The sequence below is a fragment of the Vulpes lagopus genome, chromosome 3 (genome assembly GCF_018345385.1).
Source record: "Vulpes lagopus strain Blue_001 chromosome 3, ASM1834538v1, whole genome shotgun sequence".
Lineage (NCBI taxonomy): Eukaryota > Metazoa > Chordata > Mammalia > Carnivora > Canidae > Vulpes > Vulpes lagopus.
The window spans coordinates 68,121,289-68,141,350 of record NC_054826.1 but is presented as its reverse complement, the minus strand read 5'-3'; the positions used below and the strand labels follow the sequence as shown (position 1 = coordinate 68,141,350).

Below are 20,062 nucleotides of genomic sequence, written 5' to 3'. Positions count from 1 at the left end.
TTAAGATTTATCTCTTTATTCATTCAGAGAGAGTGAAGAGAGAGGCAGAGACACAGGCAGAGGGAGAAGCAGGCTCCATGCAGGAAGCCTGATGTGGGACTCAATCCTGGGTCTCCAGGATCACACCCCGGGCTGCAGGCAGCGCTAAACCACTGCGCCACTGGGGCTGCCCTGTTAAAAGTTTTTTGGAGCGTTTTTGGAGCATTTCTTAAGATAAATTGGACTATTTAGATTATTAAAAGATAGAGAAATTCTTAAAAGATACTTAGATTTTTTTTTAAACCTTAGGTAGATTATCTACTGCTTTGGTTCATGTTCAAGTGGCAAATCTTCCTTAAGTCTGGAACAGTTGGACTATATCCTGAATTTTTTTTATGCTTTAAGAATATATTTAAGCTGGGTTTCTTCTTTTAAAAATATAGTTTGTATCACTATACCTTCTGAGTAATTCTGAAAGTCTTACTGATTAATTATTGAGTTACAATAATTGTGAAAAATTTCATAGTAATTCGGGTATATTTTTGGTGGGTTCATAAGATATAATTCCTTAACATTCTTTTAGATTGGTTAGTGATAAATTGTTTTAAAGTGGTGGTGCCAGTGCCAAGTCACCTAACGTAAACTCTATTCCTTGTTACAAAAGTGAACACAGGCATATGCTTATTCTGAGATTATAGGGATTTATAGTTTAATTTTTTAAACAAAGAATATTATTGCAGTATCTTTCACCAAAATGAATATGGACCATATTCTTCTGGCAGCAGTTGGAAATTAATTTTGGATAACCACAATATCCAGCAACAATAAAGTGCAAATATCTTGGCAATTCACTATAAATGATACTATAAATGGTATGTAGTACATTGATAGATGTTTGTCTTAATTACAATATAGATGAATTTTACTCCTTATACAGTTTCTGAAGACAGCATTATTTGAGACATCTACAAAATATTATATGCTGAAGAATGAGCTTTGAGATTGGCTTGTTAGAGCAGTGAATATGTTTTATATACAGATTGTTTTCCTATGTTTTGTTTCATGGCCTTTCTTAAAAAAAAAAGACATGAGCAGGAAGGAGAGGGAGGAGCAGGCTCCGCACAGAGCAGGGAGCCTGATGTGGGGCTCCATCCCAGGACCGCAAGATCATGACCTGAACCAAAGGCAGATGCCTAACTGACTGAGCCACCCAGCCATCTTTCATGGCTTTTTTTTTTTTTTAAAGATTTTATTTACTTATTCATGAGAGACAATGAGAGAGAGACAGAGACACAGGCAGAGGGAGAAGCAGGCTCCATGCAAGGAGCCCGATGTGGGACTCGATCCCGGATGCCAGGATCATGCCCTGAGCGGAAGGCAGACGCCCAACCACTGAGCCACCCAGGTGTCCCCTTTCATGGCCTTTTAAACATGTATACATAGTCTCACATTTCTCAAATTACTTATTAATAGTAAAGGGAAAAAATAGTAACTTTGTATTGAAGAAATCTGGTATATTACCCTAACTCAAAGTTAAAATCACCAATTGGCATCATCTACTTCATAATAAGATACACTGTAAAGGACACAACTTCATTTCTGTGGTATTCTTGGGAAAAATGCATAAGCTGAGTCTAACTGTGATAAAATATCAAACAAACCCAAATTGAGGGATGTTCTAAAAAATAAGTAACTTGTAGTCTTAAAAAATATCAAGGTCAAGAAAGGCAATGACTGGGGGCACCTGGGTGGCTCAGTTGGTTAAGTGTCTGATTCTTGATTGTGGCTCTGGTCATGATTTCTGGGATCTGAGATTGAGCCTCACTCATGTTGGGCTCCACACTGAGTATATAGAGCCTGCTTAAAATTCTCTCCCTTTCCTTCTGCCCTGCCTTACCTGCTTGTGCACACGCTCTCTCTCAAAAAAAAAAAAAAAAAAAGGCAATGACTGAGGAATGTTTGAGATTGAAGGAAATTAAGGGGGCACCTGGGTGGCTCAGTGGTTGAGTGTCTGCCTTTGGCTCAGGTCGTGATCCTGAGGCCCTGGGATTGAGTCCTGCATCCCTGCTCAGTGGGGAGCCTGCTTTTCCCTCTGCCTATGTCTCTCCCTCTCTCTGTGAAAAAAATAAAATAAAATAAAATAAATCTTAAAAAAATAATAAAGGAGATTAGGAGAGATGGCTACATGTAACGTGATCCTGGATTGGAGCCAGGACAGGAGGGGGAAAGGGTGTAAAGTATATTATTGGGACAGTTGTTGGAATTTGAATATAAACTATAGAGTTATAAGTGTCCTGATTTTGATAATTCCCCTGTAATTATGTAAGAGATTATTTTCTTAGGTGCACATGAAGTGTTTATGGGTAGAGGAGCATGACGTCTCCAAATTACTCTCAATTGTGGAAAAAAGTTTATATGTATGCATGCATCTGTGTATATGTAGAGAAAAATGATAAATCATGTGGGACAAAATACAAACATGAATCTAAATAATGGTTATGTGGGATTTCCTTGTGCTGTTCCTGGAACTACATTGTAAGTTTGGAATTACAATAAAAGTTATAAAAGTATAACAGAGTTAGTATTAAAATTCTTTAACTCAGTTCACAGTCATAGTTTTATTTACGTTTCTATGTTCCCTTGGAGAACAGCTTTTAAATAAAAATGCTTAATTATGCCTTCCAACTCTGGGATCCTTCAGATTCCAGAATATCTTGCATTAGTCTTAAAAGCAACTGTGTTTTGACATTGGCGGGAAACCAAGGACAATTTCAGAGGTTAGGCAGTTTGGTAGAAAAATGGAATAACTTTATATTTCTACCTTAAAAATAGGATTCAAAGTGTTTTTTGAAGAACTGTAAAATTCTAAAAATATCAGACACAGCCATGTTCAAATGAAGACATTTCCCAAAACTGTTGCCAAATAGCATTTAAAAAAGTATATTGTTTTTATGTGCTTTATTAGTATAAATTAAAGAATAGCTCTAATTACTGCCTGGCTTATGAAATAACTCGGAGTTAGGCTTGTTTAATTTGTGGTTCAAAGCTAAAATGCGACTTTTTGTGTATGTGAAGCCTGCAGGTATACTTTTTTTTTCCTTTAAGTATTTTTCTGACTTTGAAAGTATTATTTGCCTATTATAAAAAACCAAAATCTTAAAAACTACAAAGAAGAAAACAAAATTACTCATATTATATATCCCAGAAATAATTGCTTTAAGAGTATCTCTTTATGTAGTTTTTAAAAATCTAATTGGCGTTATGCTTGTATACAATTTGAGCATGCTGGGATCCCTGGGTGGAACAGCGGTTTGGCACCTGCCTTTGGCCCAGGGAGCGATCCTGGAGACCAGGGATTGAGTCCCACGTCGGGCTCCCTGCATGGCGCCTACTTCTCCCTCTGCCTATGTCTCTGCCTCTCTCTCTCTCTCTCTCTCTCTCTCTCTCTTTCTGCGTCTATCATGAATAAATAAATAAGATCTTTTAAAAAAAAATTTGACCATGCTTCCTTCATGTAACATATCATGCACATCTTCCCACATCATTAAAAATTCTTTGATCTTATTATTTTTAAACTTTAATAATATTCCATCATATGATGTACCATAATTTATTTATTTACTTCTTTTTTCTGAGAAATTAATTTGGAAGGCAAGTAACTAACTTGTTCTGGGTACAGATATGGAAGATAGAAAAAAGTGAGTATTTTAGTATAGTTTACAGAAGGAAGTAATTGGATTTTTGTTTTTATTGGCCCTTGATTACTGTTACCTTTAGAGAAGCATTATTTAAAAACGCTTTCAAGAGTCATGTTAATATTTTTTATAGTAAAAAATAAATCTGAGGGATCCCTGGGTGGCTCAGCGGTTTGGCGCCTGCCTTTGGCCCAGTGCCTGATCCTGGAGACCCCGGATCAAGTCCCACATCAGGCTCCCTGCATGGAGCCTGCTTCTCCCTCTGCCTGTCTCTCTGCCTCTCTCTCCGTGTCTTTCATGAATAAATAAATAAAATTAAAAATAAATAAATCTGAAAGTACACTTTTTTGTGTTAGCTAATCCTTAAACATTTGGGAAAAATTTTAAAATGTATGTGCTTTATAGATATTTAGTCAAATTAAAAATTTATAAAATTTTTAAAAATGATAAAATTAAGGTTTCCATTTGGCAGATGTGAATTTAGGGATTTCCAGATTATATATTTTACTTCAAAAATATGTAAGCTAAGTCATACTCAAATTAAATCTTTAGACATTCTGTTTTTAGCATTAGTAGCAGATTCAGTGGAATAAACATTGCTTTTAAGGTTAGGAATTAAAATATATTTTTGGTTTTAAAGAGCTAAAAGTGATCTTTTAGGTAAATTCTTCAAATCAGTGATTACATTAAAATGCTATTGTGTAGAATTGTTTAACTATTTGACCAGAAAACACATTTGATTAGTTGCAAATTTTCCCTTTTTTTGATTTGAGTCTGTATAGTTCTCCAGCTTATAAAGAATTCCTTCCTAACAAAACAGGTACTTTTAAGCACTTGTATGAGTGATTGTGTATGAGTAAGTTATAAGTTCTCTGGCGCTATAAAGTCATAATGATCTAGGTATGTGGTGGTATCTCAAACTTGTGGTGGTATCTCAAACTTGAGAAATGAGTATCTGAAATACTTAAATATCACATTCATCTGGAAGGAATCTATTAGGCCCACTCAAAGGATTGTTAACATCTTAAAATTTCGTGTTTTGGCAGGTAAACCTAGCCTTTAAGCAACCTGGAAAGAGGCTAGAGCACCAAGGAATTAGAATTGAATTTGTAGGTCAAATTGGTGAGTTTTAAATAGTATTACTTTTTTTTTTCCTTAATGATAACCAAGTTTGAAGAGGGTTGGATTTGGCACTTAAATACTTGAATTAGAGCTTAGCTTTATGGAAGGAAGGAATTGATTTTGCATAAAAAAGAGGATAATATTATTTTATAAACACTAAATCATGTTTTTTTAAGTTGTGTTAAATGATATTTGACTCTTCCTGTTTTTATTTGTTATTAACCTTAATTACTAAAAATGAAAGGAATTATGTAAGCTACCAGCCTTGGAAAATAATTCAAGTAAATTAGTCGACTCACTGAAATTTCCATCTGCCTACAATTTTCACCAGCTTTACAATTACCAGTGTCACCTTCATCCTTCGCCTTTAATTACCCATGCCATTTGTATTCCTAACCTAGTGTGCCTATAGCCAGCCTCACTTGTCAAGAAAATTCTATGTGAAAAGGAAAGGTGTAATTTCTTCTTGACTTAGATCAGCTTGTGTACATTTCCACACATGTATTTCAGAGGCATTCTTGGTTTAGTAGGAGTTAAACTGGATAAATCTTTTGGTACTACACATTCAAGAAGAGAAAAGAAAATGGGTCTTTCTAATACCATGTACATAGCTAGATTTTAAATCTAGCTTTCTAAAGATCTACATTTTTAAAGTACCAAAATTAGAATTGGTAGATATTTGTTTATCTACTACAGATGAGATTATACTTGAGGGGCAAATTATAATAATTCATTGATAGTTGATAAGTCTTTTGTATATTATAGTTTTATCAAGGTAACATATTTGCCTAACTAAAGCAAAACAACAAATGCTTTTTGCCTTGAAGGGAGGAAGTTCAGATAATTGCTGGAAATGTTTCTGTTAAAACAGCTTCATATTGGACAAACCCTACTACGTTAAAGGAATGAATAAATTTTTTATGATAGATATTTTCATTGTGCTGTGCGCCTTGAATTTTTTTATGCTTAGGTGGAGCATAATGAGGAGGATAATGGAATTTATATCATAGCTCTAGTATCTTAGAGACAAGTCCAACTAATTCTTTTGGTAAAAATTATTTGCTTTGGAGGTAGAAGTTTGGGTTTTAATGAAATAGATATAAAATGTAATTGGTCCTTTTTGTTTTTTAAAATTTCTTAGAACTTTTCAATGACAAGAGTAATACTCATGAATTTGTAAACCTAGTGAAAGAACTAGCCTTGCCTGGAGAATTGACTCAGAGCAGAAGTTATGATTTTGAATTTATGCAAGTTGAAAAGCCATATGAATCTTACATCGGTGCCAATGTCCGCTTGAGGTATGAATGTGTTTTAACAGCTATAGTTGGTGTCAAAACCAGAAAGTAATGGCTACTATTGAATGTCTTATTAGAACTTCTAATTATAATTCTGGACTGATATGCTTCAGATTTTTAAGAATTCTGCCAAATAGTTTTGTCTAGCTAATGCTCATCTGAGGTAATAAGAGCCTTCTATCATAGATTTAGAGAACCCCAACATGAGAAGTTTTAGTCATATACTTCCTTGGTATGAATCCTCTTCCAGGTACTTCCTTTGTCTCATAAACAGAATTACTTCAAAATCCATTCGTTTCCCAGCAAATCTCATTTGACATATATTTAAGAAGCGATGAGATTTCCTCAGGTAGGCATGACCATAGCACTTCAAACGCATCTAAAAAGTATGTACGTTATTCTTAATATTGCACTTTGTATTTTTTTTTTTTTTTATGGTAGGGGAATTTAAAAATTAGAACTCTTTCATGAAGTAAGTTGATCCCAAAGGATCAGCAAGGAGAAAGCTGGGTTGCAATTAATTTTTGCTTATTTAAAACACTAAAATTTATCATGAGATTTAACTTATCTCTCCTTTGACTTTGTAGGTATTTTCTTAAAGTGACAATAGTAAGAAGACTGACAGACTTGGTAAAAGAATATGATCTTATTGTTCACCAGCTTGCCACATACCCTGATGTTAACAACTCTATTAAGATGGAAGTGGGTATTGAAGATTGTCTACACATAGAATTTGAATATAATAAATCAAAGTAAGTACTTTTAACAACGGATAACTTAAATGTTTGGGGAAAATGAAGAAATAAGCTTTGCAGGTCTTTGTAAATTGGTCAAAGTAAGGATAGAATTGAAATTAATGTTAATGGTCCAGCAGACTCTCTGAGTGACAAAAGTATTTTCAGACTCAGCACAGGTGTCTTTCATATTCATTTCTTAAGTCTGTGCTTAGTGATTTTTTTGTAGAGGATCTTATCATCTCAAAAGGCAACTAATCCCTTCTATCTAAAAAATTTACCTTTCTGGGTTGATAGAACTTTAGCCTAGTTACCTCTTTAAAACTAAACAAAAATACTTTTTTTCTGCCTACATAAGCAATACGTTTTCATTATTGAAAATTTTAGCAATATAAAAAAACCACATTTCAAATTTTATTTGATATGTTTATTATTTTTACCACTTAGTCATAATTATCTTGTATATCTCTTGTATATTTTTCCATGGGAGAGGGAAAGATACGTATTATGTTGTATTTTTACAGAAGTGGGCTCCTGTTTTGTTTATTGTTTAATGCTTTTTTAAACTTTATTATGAAAAAATTCAAGCATAGTCCAAAGTACATGAACAGTGCAGTGAATCCTCAGGTGCTCAGTGCTCAGCTCCAGCAGTTGTCAGTACACAGATCTGTTTTATCTGGATCCAGCCCCGACACTCCCACGAGATAATATTGAAGCCAATTCCAGACGTAGAATTTTATCCATAAAGATTGTGTATCATTTTTAATGTAACTATAATACTGTTATAAATGTCTTTTTTTCCCATGTGTTTTGTTCAAATCAGTATCCAGACAAAATTTGTTCAAATACATGGCATCCAGACACATTGGTTGTTTGACTCTTAAATTTCTTTTAGTTTATGGGGTGCCCTGGTGGCTCTCAGTCAGTTAAGCCTTGATCTTCAGCTCAGGTCGTGGTCCCGGGGTCCTGGGATCAAGCTCTATGTCTGGCTCCCTGCTCAGTGGGGAGCCTGCCTCTCCCTTGGTTACCCCTCCCACTACTCTCTCTCTCTCTCTCTCTGTCTGAAATAAATAAATAAATAAAATCTTTATTTTTTATTTTTTAAAGATTTTATTCATCTATTTTTGACAGACAACCTTTTGTTACATGACTTTTATTAGTTGCCACTCGCCAGTTTATGTCACTTTTAAGAATGTGATATAAGTATGCCTTCAGAGTCTTAAATTATATCGTTAATAAAATTATCAGATTGTTTAGGACCTAAAAAGTTGTCACTGGAAGCCTCCCTTCAGGATGACATAATTACATTGGTCAACTCCTGGGATGTTATTCTGAGATCCAAACCTGGGAGAAGGTTAAAAAGCCCTCTGGGTATTGTAATTTCCAGGTTTATTACCACATCATTTCAGAGTTTGTGGGAAAGGACTTTGATGACTTGTTATCATAGCAATAAACCTGTGGAGTCTCCTTTTTGTGGGCAAGTGCTTTGTTAGCTGCACTATCCTAGCATTTAGAGTAACAGGACACTAAACTCTTGTGTAGAATTTTAATGTTCAGAAACATCTTTATACACCAAATAAATATCGCAAGCATAACAATCTTAATTTTCTGTGCTTAACTTTTTTGGAAACTAATCTCTAAGTAAATGACCCATCAGTTAATCAGGCTAATTCTTCCCTTTGAGGTATATTGATGGTCAAGTAAAAGCTTGATTCCTATTTTTATAGTAAAATGATGGGAAAAAAAGAACATGGTTTTGGTTTGTTTTTTTTTTTTTAAGATTTTATTTATTTGAGGGATCCCTGGGAGGCGCAGCGGTTTAGTGCCTGCCTTTGGCCCAGGGCGCGATCCTGGAGACCCGGGATCGAATCCCACGTCGGGCTCCCGGTGCATGGAGCCTGCTTCTCCCTCTGCCTGTGTCTCTGCCTCTCTCTCTCTGTGTGTGTGACTATCATAAATAAATACAAAAAAAAAAAAAATATAAAAAAAGATTTTATTTATTTGAGAGCATGAGCGGGGGAAGGGCAGAGGGACAGGGACAAGTGGACTCCCCGCTGACAAGGAGCCAGACATAGGGCTGTATCTCAGGACCCCGAAATCATAACCCAAGCCAAAGTCAGACACTTAACCAACAAAGCCAACCAGGTACCCCCCAAATGGTATTTTATTCCTAGTTACTGCCCTAAAGATGTCTGCTAAAGCCTTTCGGGACATATTTCACCTTTTTTTTTTTTTTTTTTTAAGATTGATTTATTTATTTGAGAGAGAGAGAGCGAGCAAATGAACACGTGCATGAGCAGAGGGAGAAAGAGGGTGAGAAAATCCAAAGCAGACTTTACACTGAGCCCAAAGTCCAATGTGGGGCTCGATCTCACGACTCCAATTAAACCTGAGCTGAAACCAAGAGTCGGATGCTTAACTGACTGTGCTATGCCACTCGAGTGCCCCTCTATGTTTTCATATTTTTTAAGTTGATTTTTAGTAAATGAGGTATGTTCTTTCCCCAAAGGTATCATCTAAAGGATGTGATTGTTGGAAAAATTTACTTTTTATTAGTAAGAATAAAAATCCAACATATGGAGTTGCAGCTGATCAAAAAAGAGATCACAGGAATTGGTAAGTCAAAAAGAATATTTGAATTAAAATTCCTGTTTTAAAATTTTTTAAATCTTAAAATATTGTTTAGACATAACATAAATATACATATTAATACTAACTTTGATACTTAATATTGCTTAATATTTATGCTTTTTTTAAAAATTAATTTTTAAATAAGTTATAAATTCACATGGTTCAAAAATAAATGATAAAAGACTATATATAGTAAAAAGCATCCTATTTGTAGTACTCCATTTATTCATAAGTCATATGTTTATAAGTTTTAAAATGCTTCTTGATATTTATACATATACAAAGTATCTCTATATTATACCTCCCACCCCCCCACCCCGCCTTTAAGTTAAATGTTTATGTACAATGTATATTTTGCTTTTTCAGTTAACATATTAGAGATCTTTGCATATCAGTGTGTAGAGTACTTTCTCATCTTTTTTGTAGTATTCCTTTCTATGGGTTTACTAGAATTTTACCAGTCTGCTACAGGTTGTTTCCAGTCATTTGCTATTCCAAACAGTGCTTCATAATGTCATTTTGCATGTATGCAAGTGTGTTTGTAAGATGAAAAACTTAAAAAGTAGAATTGTTATTTCAAGGAGTATATTCTTTTGTGACTTTGATACATATCAGTTTGTCCTCTTTGAGGGTTGTACCAGTTTGCATTACTACCAGCAAGGATGTAGAAGAGTGCCTCTTTTCCTCCTGTTCTTACCAACACATTATAAAAGTTTTTAGCTGATCTGATGGGTAGGGGAAAAAATTGCTTGTTGTAGTTTTAATTTAGTTTTCTCATTCTTAATGAGGGTAAGCATCTTCTCATGTATATAAAAGCTATTTGTATTTCTTTCTGTACTGACTGCCTATCCATATCCTTTGTTCCATCTCTATTGGATTATTGGTCTTTTCTTACTGATTTGTAGAAACTCTTTATATATTAGGGAAAGCAGTTCCTTTTTCTGTATTAAAAGCAGCAAAAATTTCTCTTGTTTGTCTTGCTTATGATGGTTTTTGCCATGTAGAAGTTCTCTTTGTTTGTGTAGTAAAATTTACCAGGTTTTCCTTTTATACTCTCTAGGTTTTGTGCCACAGAAAGGCCTTTTTCACACTGAGGTTCTAAATATAATTTTTTTTTTGTGCTTGATTCTCCTAAAATAATATAGTTTTGAGATTTTGTTTAAATTTTTAATTTATTTGGAATGTATCTTGATAGGGATCCAACTTTAGTTTTTTCCAGATGGCTGACCAGTTGCCCCAGAATTATTTTTAACTGCTTTTTAACTTTAATTAGTGTATAGATTTAATTTGTTTCCTTTGTTGGATTTTTGTTGAAAATGATTTTAGGCAACACTTTTTAAGAATTTATAATTGGAGTCATAATTAGAAACATCTGTGATCTTAATCTCCATTTTCACCTGCTAATAAAAGTTTAAATGATTTAAAGATATTAAATTCAAATGTCAAAAAAAAAATAAAATCAAATGTCGGGTTCCTTTTCGTTATTTAAAAAGAAATTATTTAAACATTGTTTTGGTTAAAAAATTGTGCTGATTCTAGAAAAGTTTAAATAAAAAATAATCTGTACCCATTCAGAACAGAGTTTTTTTTTTTTTTATTTTTTTTAAATTTTTTTTTAAAATTTTTTATTTATTTATGATAGTCACAGAGAGAGAGAGAGAGAGAGAGAGGCAGAGAGAGAAGCAGGCTCCATGCACCGGGAGCCCGATGTGGGATTCGATCCCGGGTCTCCAGGATCGCGCCCTGGGCCAAAGGCAGGCGCCAAACCGCTGCGCCACCCAGGGATCCCTCAGAACAGAGTTTAATTAGTCTTTGCATATTATATATTTTACAACATTGGGATCATTAATGTATGTTTCAGTATGCTTTTTTATTTATCATATCATTGACTTTTTGCAGATGACTGGGGTCAAATAATCTCTTAAAAGTCAAATACCCAAATTTAAGAGAACTATATCAATAGTTCTCAGAACTCAGTTTGATGTTTTCTCCATTTAAAGTTAACTAACTGAAAGAAGAGTTTGGATATTGCAGAGAAACCTAGCATGACGGTGGTTATTTCTGATGTGTATTGCTGGTTTCTATTTTAGTAGATATTAGAAATAGATCTTCTAGATCTATTTAATATCTAATAGATTAGATATTAGAAATGATCTTCTCTATGGAGAAGATTCTTTCTGAACTATATATTTGGGAAGAAGAGTAAAACATTCAGTTGAGTGATAAGTATGTTAAGTGTAGATCAAGAAATAGAATAAAGGGCAGCCCGGGTGGCTCAGCAGTTTAGCACTGCCTTCAGCCCGGGGAATGATCCTGGAGACCCTGGATTGTGTCCCACGTCAGGCTCTCTGCATGGAGTCTGTTTCTCCCTCTGCCTGTGTCTCTGCATCTCTCTTGTCTCTCTCATGAATAAATAAATACAATCTTAAAAAAAAAAAAGACCAACATTTTCACAAAATGGGAGGATAAATTAAAATAATAAACTAAAATAATATAGTTGGAAAATAAGATAAAAGTTTGGAAATTATATTCTGGAAATATTTAACTTAATGTCATTTACATTATTTTTTTAAATGCTATTTACATTATTGTGCTAGGACCCAGTACCACCACAGAAACAGAAACAATTGCAAAATATGAAATAATGGATGGTGCACCCGTAAAAGGTAACATACTTTTTTCATTTACTACTTTTGTGTGATAGGTAGTACAAATATTAGTGTTCATGGCAGTTTAGTTTGAAAATATTTATGTAGTGTAAATGTATTTGTGGATTTTTAAATGGTTCTTATGATAATATTTTAAAAATAATCTTTGGGGATCCCTGGGTGGCGCAGCGGTTTGGCGCCTGCCTTTGGCCCAGGGCGCGATCCTGGAGACCCGGGATGGAATCCCACATCGGGCTCCCGGTGCATGGAGCCTGCTTCTCCCTCTGCCTGTGTCTCTGACTCTCTCTCTCTCTCTCTCTCTCTGTGCCTATCATAAATAAATAAATAGAAAAAAAAAATAAAAACTTTAAAAAAAAATTAAAAAAAATAAAAATAATCTTTGTATACATACTGAAAGACTGTAATAGTACTTCCTAGTCTGAAATAAGGTTTAATTTTTTATTCAGTTTAAATTTTAGCATTCAGGGGTGCCTGGATGGCTCAGTTGGTTTCTTGATCTCAGCTCAGGTGTTGATCTTAGGGCTGTGAATTCAAGGCCAGAGCTGGGCTCCATACTGGGCATGGAGCCTACTTAAAAAAAAAAAGGAAAAAAAATTAAATTTAGTATTTATAAGACACATTTGTATTATCTTCTCTCTAGTTCTGAGTTTGTAATATTTTGGTTGTCTTCTGCTACAATAGTTTATCTTGGTAAGTCTTTTTTACTCATGCTGAATACATGGTACAGTGAAGCTGATCATTAATTTCTGTGCGATTTGGTAGTCCTTTTGGCCCCCAAGAAAATAAGCAATTCTGTTATTATCTTCAGTATCCAAGATAATGAAGCCAGTATATATAATTTTTAAAAAAATATTTTTAACCTTTTTGTGTGTGTAATCTCTACACCCAACATGGGGCTCAAATTTACAATCCTGAGATCAAGAGTCACGTGCTCTATTGACTGAGCCAGCCAGACACCTCACTGTTTATCATTTTACATTTATATCTTTGGCCTTTCTCACTTTGTTAGTATTTATTTCAAAAAGTAGCTTTCATTTACTGAGTGTCAACTATAGACTAGGCATTGTAGTCTGAGGTGCTCTAATGTTTCCTTTGAGTTAGGTATGACATCCCTTATTCTACAGATTAAACTGAGATACAAAGAGTTCAAAAAATTTGTTAAAGGTAAAGCGTAAGGGAGGCAGAACTTTATTTCTACCCATCTTAGATTTTCAGCTGGGACTCTAACAGAAGGACAGATTGATAAAGGAAAAAAAAATTTATTAATGCATGCAGTGCATGTCACACAGGAGAAACCTGAACAGAAAATAATTCAAAATAGTGGCTTAGAATTTCAGCGGGTATGGCATCTTCAAAAGAACAATAAATTTGGAGAGTTAATTGGACAAAGGAAAGCAGGTGTAGGCTTCCAGGGCTGTGACAAGCTGTGCAAAGCTAAATCTAAGGGAGGAAATGGCTGGAGTAAGGTTTGTTTGCTGATTCCTAAACAGCCAGCCATCCCTGGGCTGATGAGACTCTGTCTTCATTAAAGGGAGAATTTATATGCTGCCTTCAGGCAGAATATGAGGAGTCTTTTCTGCTTTTTGCTGCTTCTAAATTGCCTTCAGCTCAAAATAATTTTTACGTCAAAGAGGCAGATTTTATGGTGACATAATCTGCCTTCAATAGCTAATCATTGCAGAATTGGAGCTTGAGCCCCAGCCTTTCTGACTTCAAGACCTGCGTGTGTGTGTGTGTGTGTGTGTGTGTACACTCCTGTTATACAACATTACTTTGTAAAATTTCAGCAGCTACAAAGTTTTATGTAAAGTAATGGGTCATATATCTTTCAGGAAATGGATGTGCATCAGAAAAGTATTACATATAAAAGTTTCAAGACAGAATATGCAAATAGTTACCCTTAGGAAAGAAGCCATGAGAATCTGAATAGCAATCTTTTTGGTAACGAAGGAATAATCATCATTCAGAACAGTTTGTTGCTTTGGATGAATTAGTTAATAAGTATTGAAGAACTTATGCATATGATTAGAAAATATGGTAAACTTCATTGAAAGAATAACAAAACTATTAAAACAGCACTTACTTGCTGGCACTATTCCTAGCTTTTTACATATATTAACTCATATAGTCCTTACAAGTCTCTATAAGTCAGATATTATTGGTATTCTCCATTTCACAGAAAAGGAACTTGAAACAATGGTTATATGGCTTGGCCAAATTCACGTAGCCAGTGAGTTGTAGAGTTGGCCTCTGAATCTAGGCATTCTGACTCCAGAGCAGTGGTTCTCATTTAGGGGCAGTTTTGCTACCCCTGCCACACCTTGGGCATTTGCTGTTTCCTGGAGTTATTTTTGGTTGCCACACTTGGGGAATGCTGCTATCTAGAAAGTAGAGGCCAGGGATGCTGCTCAGTGTCCTACAGTGTGTAGGACCTTACCTACAACAAAAAGTTATTGGGCCCAAAATGTCAGTATTGCAAGGCTGAGAAACCCTGGTCTAAAGTTTTTTTTTATGTTACCATCTAATGAAGAACTAAAGTGTTAGTGTCTTCTCTATAATGCTTAGTTTTAAGTGTTATGTGACTATATTTAATCATCTTTAGAATTAAATGGACTTTGCTTTTCTTTCAGGTGAATCAATTCCAATAAGACTATTTTTAGCGGGATATGACCCAACTCCAACAATGAGAGATGTGAACAAAAAATTTTCAGTAAGGTACTTTTTGAATCTAGTCCTTGTTGATGAGGAAGACAGAAGGTACTTCAAGCAGCAGGTATGGTGCCAGTTGGAGTGATGTTTTGTTCTACAGCAATTATGAAAACACTTTTCTGAGCTTTACAGTACCAAGCAAGTGGGGTTTTTATGATAAGGAAGTAGGTGTGAATGGAATAGTGTTAGGACAGATCTCTTCCCTGTCATTACACAGGACTCCAGAATGAGCTGTCATTTAACAGAGCTTTTAGTTTTCTTTTGAAAGTTTGTTTTTATAAAAATAATACCTACTGTTTGTTTAAAAAAATCAGGCAATAAAGAATAGTCAACAAAAATTCCACCACCATTGTGGTTCTTTTTTTCTTTCTTTCTTTTTTTTTTTTTTTAAGATTTTATTTATTCATGAGAGACAGAGAGAGAGGGGCAGAGACACAGGCAGAGGAAGAAGCAGGCTCCATGCAGGGAGCTTGATGTGGGACTCGATCTCCAGATTTCAGGATCATGCCCTGTGCCGAAGGCAGGCACGAAACTGCTGAGCCACCCAGGGATCCCCATTGTGGTTATTTTTCCAGACAAACTTGCATAAGTGCATTTAGATCATATTATGTGTGTTGTTCTTTAATTCGCTTTTTCATTCAGTAGTATTTTGAGTATCTTTATCAACAAATGTAGATTTCTGTTATCACTTTGAATGATTTTATTAACTTGATGGATTCTGGGATTTCCGTTCTGTTACGAAGGTAACTGAGATGACCAAAATCTAATAATTACTTTCATTATATAAAATGTTTATCATAAAACTTGTTCTCAAAAGCCATTGGTGAATTTTTCAATTAAGATTGTGATTGGAATGGTCTTTTGTATTATGAATCAGATTAATAAAATTTGAAAGTTGAGTATTCAGAACTAAATTAGAAATTACTCTGCACTGGGATGCCTGGGTGGCTCAGTGGTTGAACATTTGCCTTCGACCCGGGGCGTGATCCTGGAGTCTCAAGATCGAGTCCTGCATCGGGTTCCCTGCTTTTCTCTCTGCCTATGTCTCTGTCTCTCTCTGTGTGTGTCTCTCATGAATAAATTAAAAAAACTACTCTGCACTGAGTATTGTGAAGAATGTAAAAACTATCTTTTATAAACATAGGTTGACCTCAAGGTCCTCACATTGCATGTGTGGAAAGAGAAAGGTATATAAGCTAATTAACAGAAAACTTATAGTTTGACAATAGAAGAGAGCAAACCTTTTCTGCTAATATTGTCGTAATGCTGTAAAATTAAACGTAGGCAATTTGTAGCTCACTATAGATGAAATAGGGGTACCTGGGTGACTCAGTTGGGTGTCTGACTCTTGATTTCAGCTCAGGTTATGATCTCAGGGTTGTGAGATAGAGCCTCTCATTGGGATCTCTGCTGGGTGTAGAGCCTGCTTTGGATTTTTCCTCTCCCTTTCCCTCTGCCCCTCAACTCCGTCTATAAAAAAAGATTATACAAACTTTGCTGTTTCCAAATCAGTCACATATTTGTAGCCCTGTTGAAAATGAGTACATTGATTCCCGCATGGACATTCATTTGGATGTTTGATAACCATGATAGCCTGTCATGACTTTATGAAGCAAATTTAGGACTTTTTTTTTTAACTTTAGGAATTTAAAAGAGATCTCAGGATGGATTGGCTAGGGCAAGATTTCGATAGAGGAATAAATATTTGAAGAATATTTAGGAGAAATTTTAGGGCAAGTGTATTTAGAGTGCATTGGGAGCAGAGAGTTAACTGGCTGGTGGGGGGAACACAGTGATATTGGTAAATTGGATAAAGGTGTTAAAGGATATCGAATGTCTGATTTGAGATTTATCCTAGAGGTGCTGAGAACTACTGAAATACAATCCAAGCAATGTTTTAGACTAATCTGGTAGTGACTGGAAGATGGATTAGAAAGGGGCCTCAGGCACTAGAGGCAGAGCATCTACCAAGAAGTTCTGAGTGTCTAAGGTTGAAGTGACAAAGGTTTGAATGTGGATAAGGGCAAAATAGCAAACCAAGGACAGGTTTTAGGAATTCTTTAAAGTAGTGAGAGCTAGGATTTTGTGCCAGATAGGATTGGTGGTGGTGTTGTGCATAGGTGCTGATGAGAGGGGACCAGGGCTGGTAGAAGGGGTGGTCCAAGTTTAGAATTGGAAGAAAGTAGGTCACTCAACAAAGAGAACAGCTTTCCTTGGGAAGAATTTAATTTTGATGTCATTAAATTGAAGTGGCATTATTTCCATAAATCCATGAAGATTTAAGACATGATATGAGAATATTAATTTGTTGATGTCTTCCATTTGTTTTACTAGGAGATCATTTTATGGAGAAAAGCTCCAGAAAAATTGAGGAAACAGAGAACAAACTTCCACCAGCGATTTGAATCACCAGAATCACAGGCATCTCCTGAACAGCCTGAAATGTGAACTGAATAGGAGAGAAAAAGAAAAGCAAAAAACTCCTATATCCATTGAGATTAAATTCAGCAGATTAAAGATGGTTGCAGCTTGTAGGGGGGGAAAAGGCCAAAACTCCATTTACAATAGTCTTCCTTTATCTTACAGTGCTGCATTTATTTTATGATACAACTAAATGTTCTTCATGTATATACATTAAAAAAAGCGCTTTCTTTGAAACACTGGAAATTTCTTAAGCTGCCGTTTTTTTCTTTTTTTTTACTGCACACTTTGATGATGAGCACTATATGCATCAACATAAACATTAAAGATTTTCATGTGAGTAGGCTGGTATTTGTAATTTTGCTTTCTTCATAATGTTAATTATAAATACTTTTCTCCTTTTTCATGCTAATAATTACCTCTTACTCTCTACATGCAAAAAAATTAAATATTTTGTGTTCAAATAAAAATAGAAAAATTGAGTGGGCCTTAACATCCTGGAAAGATTTAAAACATGGCATCTCAATATTTTTGAGAAATACATTTATGTTTCTACATGTGTGTTCGAGAAATGCATACAGAGGGTTTCACTGTAGGTGCTTTTGATTCTACCATTCCATGACTTCCTGAATTGTATCCTCTTTGAAATCTTCTGTGGTGGGAATGTAAAATTTGTCCCTGAGGTTATGTGGCCTGTCACTGTTGACTCTTGCTGCTGCTCCTTTCCTTCCTTCCTCCCTCCCTTCCTCCCTCCCTGCCTTCCTTCTCTTCTTTTCTTTCATTCATTCTTTCTTTTTTGCCATATTAAGTAAGTATTTTGCTACTACTATCCAGCAGGTACCACTGTATGTTTTTTGCAATGTAGAGTTGACTATGTTGGCATTTTAGAATTTGTTAAAACTATATAATTTTTCCATAAATACTTTGAATTTTTTTAAAATTTAGGGCATATTTTTACCACATACATACAAATATAATTTTCTTGCCTTCATAAATACTGTCATCTCTTTCCAGGGGAAAATTTGAGGATGGGGAACTTAGGAGGACCTGGGAAACATGTAGTTATCTAGATCTGGACAATTTCATGTTTGTTAAACTGGAACTTTGGCTAGTTCAAATTTGAATGTAATTTCACCCATTTTCTTTAAATTTTGTTAACACTAAATTCAGGTCATTTATTCAAAGTCTCCAAAAAGATGATTTTAATCATCTGTGTATATGCATGGGGGTCTGATCTCAGATACACTAAATGTGGAGTGTAGGAACTAAAATGAAGCCTGCTGTGTGAAACTACTTTCACTTAGGGTTCACTGGTTTTTGTACCAATATTTTTTTATACACTTCAGTGCAAGTCTTGTCAGTTAACCTTACTTTCTGAGTAAGCTAAGTAACCCAAATTACATTTCTTTAAACCTGTTTACTACTATGGCACTTTGATAAAATGGTCAGTAACCAACTTCTTTACTGACAAAAGGTTCCATGTACCATGTGCTGGAGCATCTATTTTAAATGTGGCTATCTGTGAATGGTAATGTTTTCCTTCATGTAAGTGCCTGTTCAGAGTTTCAAAATTTAAAAATGCCAAATATTTTCATGGTCACTTGCATGTAGTAATCTAGGAAATATTCGAAATTTTGAAAACCAATTGTATTTAACCAGCCTCAAATTGTGCAACCATGATGTATAATAAAGAATTTGAAATGATCCTGAGCTTGCTATTTGAATGATTAAAATAGTTCTATTCTCAAATCTCATGGTCAGATTTATCATTGAGGACAGGATTGCTCATAGTTTAGGAAGCTATATTTGTGACAAGTTTTTATAAATATTGTCAGTTCCAATTTCAAATAGTTATATAATACTTTTAATTAGGTGGCTTAAAACTTATAAATAGGATGCTTATTCACTTTGCTTAAGACTTTGTTGCATAACCAAGAATAAAATTTGAAATATTTGGTGAACTGAGTAAAAACTTGGCCAATTAATTAGAAATAAACTGAGAAATTTGTGTCATTATTGAAAGGACAGATGTACCTGGCTGTCTCAGTTGGTAGAGCATATGGCTTTTGTTTTTTTAATATTCGTTTGAGAGAGAGCATGGGTGAGCAGGAGGAGAGGGAGAGAGAATCCTCAAGCAGACTCCTTGCTGAGCATGGGACCAGATGTGAGGCTTGATCCCAGGTCCCTGAGATCATGACTTGAGCAAAAATGAAGATTGAAGACACTTAACCAACTGAGCCACCCAGATGACCCAAGATATGACTCTTGATCTCAGGGTCATGAGTTTGAGCCCCATGTTGGGTGCAGAGATTACTTAATTTTTTTAAAAGTACAATATCTAATCCAGTGGTTCTCAATCCTGGCTGATGTTCAAATCACTGTAACTTTTTAAAATAACAATGCCAGGTCCTCCCAGACCAATAAAATCAGAATTTCAGAGGCAGGGTATGAGTGTTACAGAAAACCATCCAGGTTTGAGAACCATTGTCCAAATCAAGTGAATGGTTGCTTCCGTCACTAGTAATTTTTTTTTTTTTTTTTTTTTTTAGTTTTGAACTGTAAGATTTAGTTTAGAAAGAGAACATGCAAACAGGGAGAAGGGCAGAGGGAGGGGGAGAAGCAGATTCCATTCCGAATGGGAGCCCAGTGGGCTTGATCTCATAACCCTGAGATCATGACCTGAGCTGAAATCAAGTTGGACACTTAACCAACTGAGCCACTTAGGCGCCCCTGAACTTTATTTTTTTTATTTTAAAGATTTGTATTTATTCATGAGAGAGACAGAGGCAGAGACACGGGCAGAGGGA

The 20,062-nt window shown here is 35.1% G+C and overlaps 1 protein-coding gene across 2 annotated transcripts in view; it reads left to right on the top strand.

Annotated features, from left to right (window-relative positions):
- The window catches only part of VPS26A (VPS26, retromer complex component A), a 32,264-nt gene extending 13,305 nt beyond the window's left edge, over positions 1-18,959 (top strand). Inside the window, exons 2-9 of one of the 2 annotated variants that reach the window (XM_041748781.1) lie at positions 720-851; positions 4,721-4,796; positions 5,938-6,094; positions 6,679-6,843; positions 9,335-9,441; positions 12,054-12,122; positions 14,756-14,898; positions 17,169-18,959. In XM_041748781.1, the coding sequence (XP_041604715.1) occupies positions 849-851; positions 4,721-4,796; positions 5,938-6,094; positions 6,679-6,843; positions 9,335-9,441; positions 12,054-12,122; positions 14,756-14,898; positions 17,169-17,282 (834 nt within the window). In that variant the 5' untranslated portion in view covers positions 720-848 and the 3' untranslated portion in view covers positions 17,283-18,959. The remainder of the gene's footprint in view (positions 1-719; positions 852-4,720; positions 4,797-5,937; positions 6,095-6,678; positions 6,844-9,334; positions 9,442-12,053; positions 12,123-14,755; positions 14,899-17,168) is intronic. The other variant, XM_041748779.1, reaches the window with a different exon arrangement.
- Positions 18,960-20,062: the final 1,103 nt, after the last annotated feature.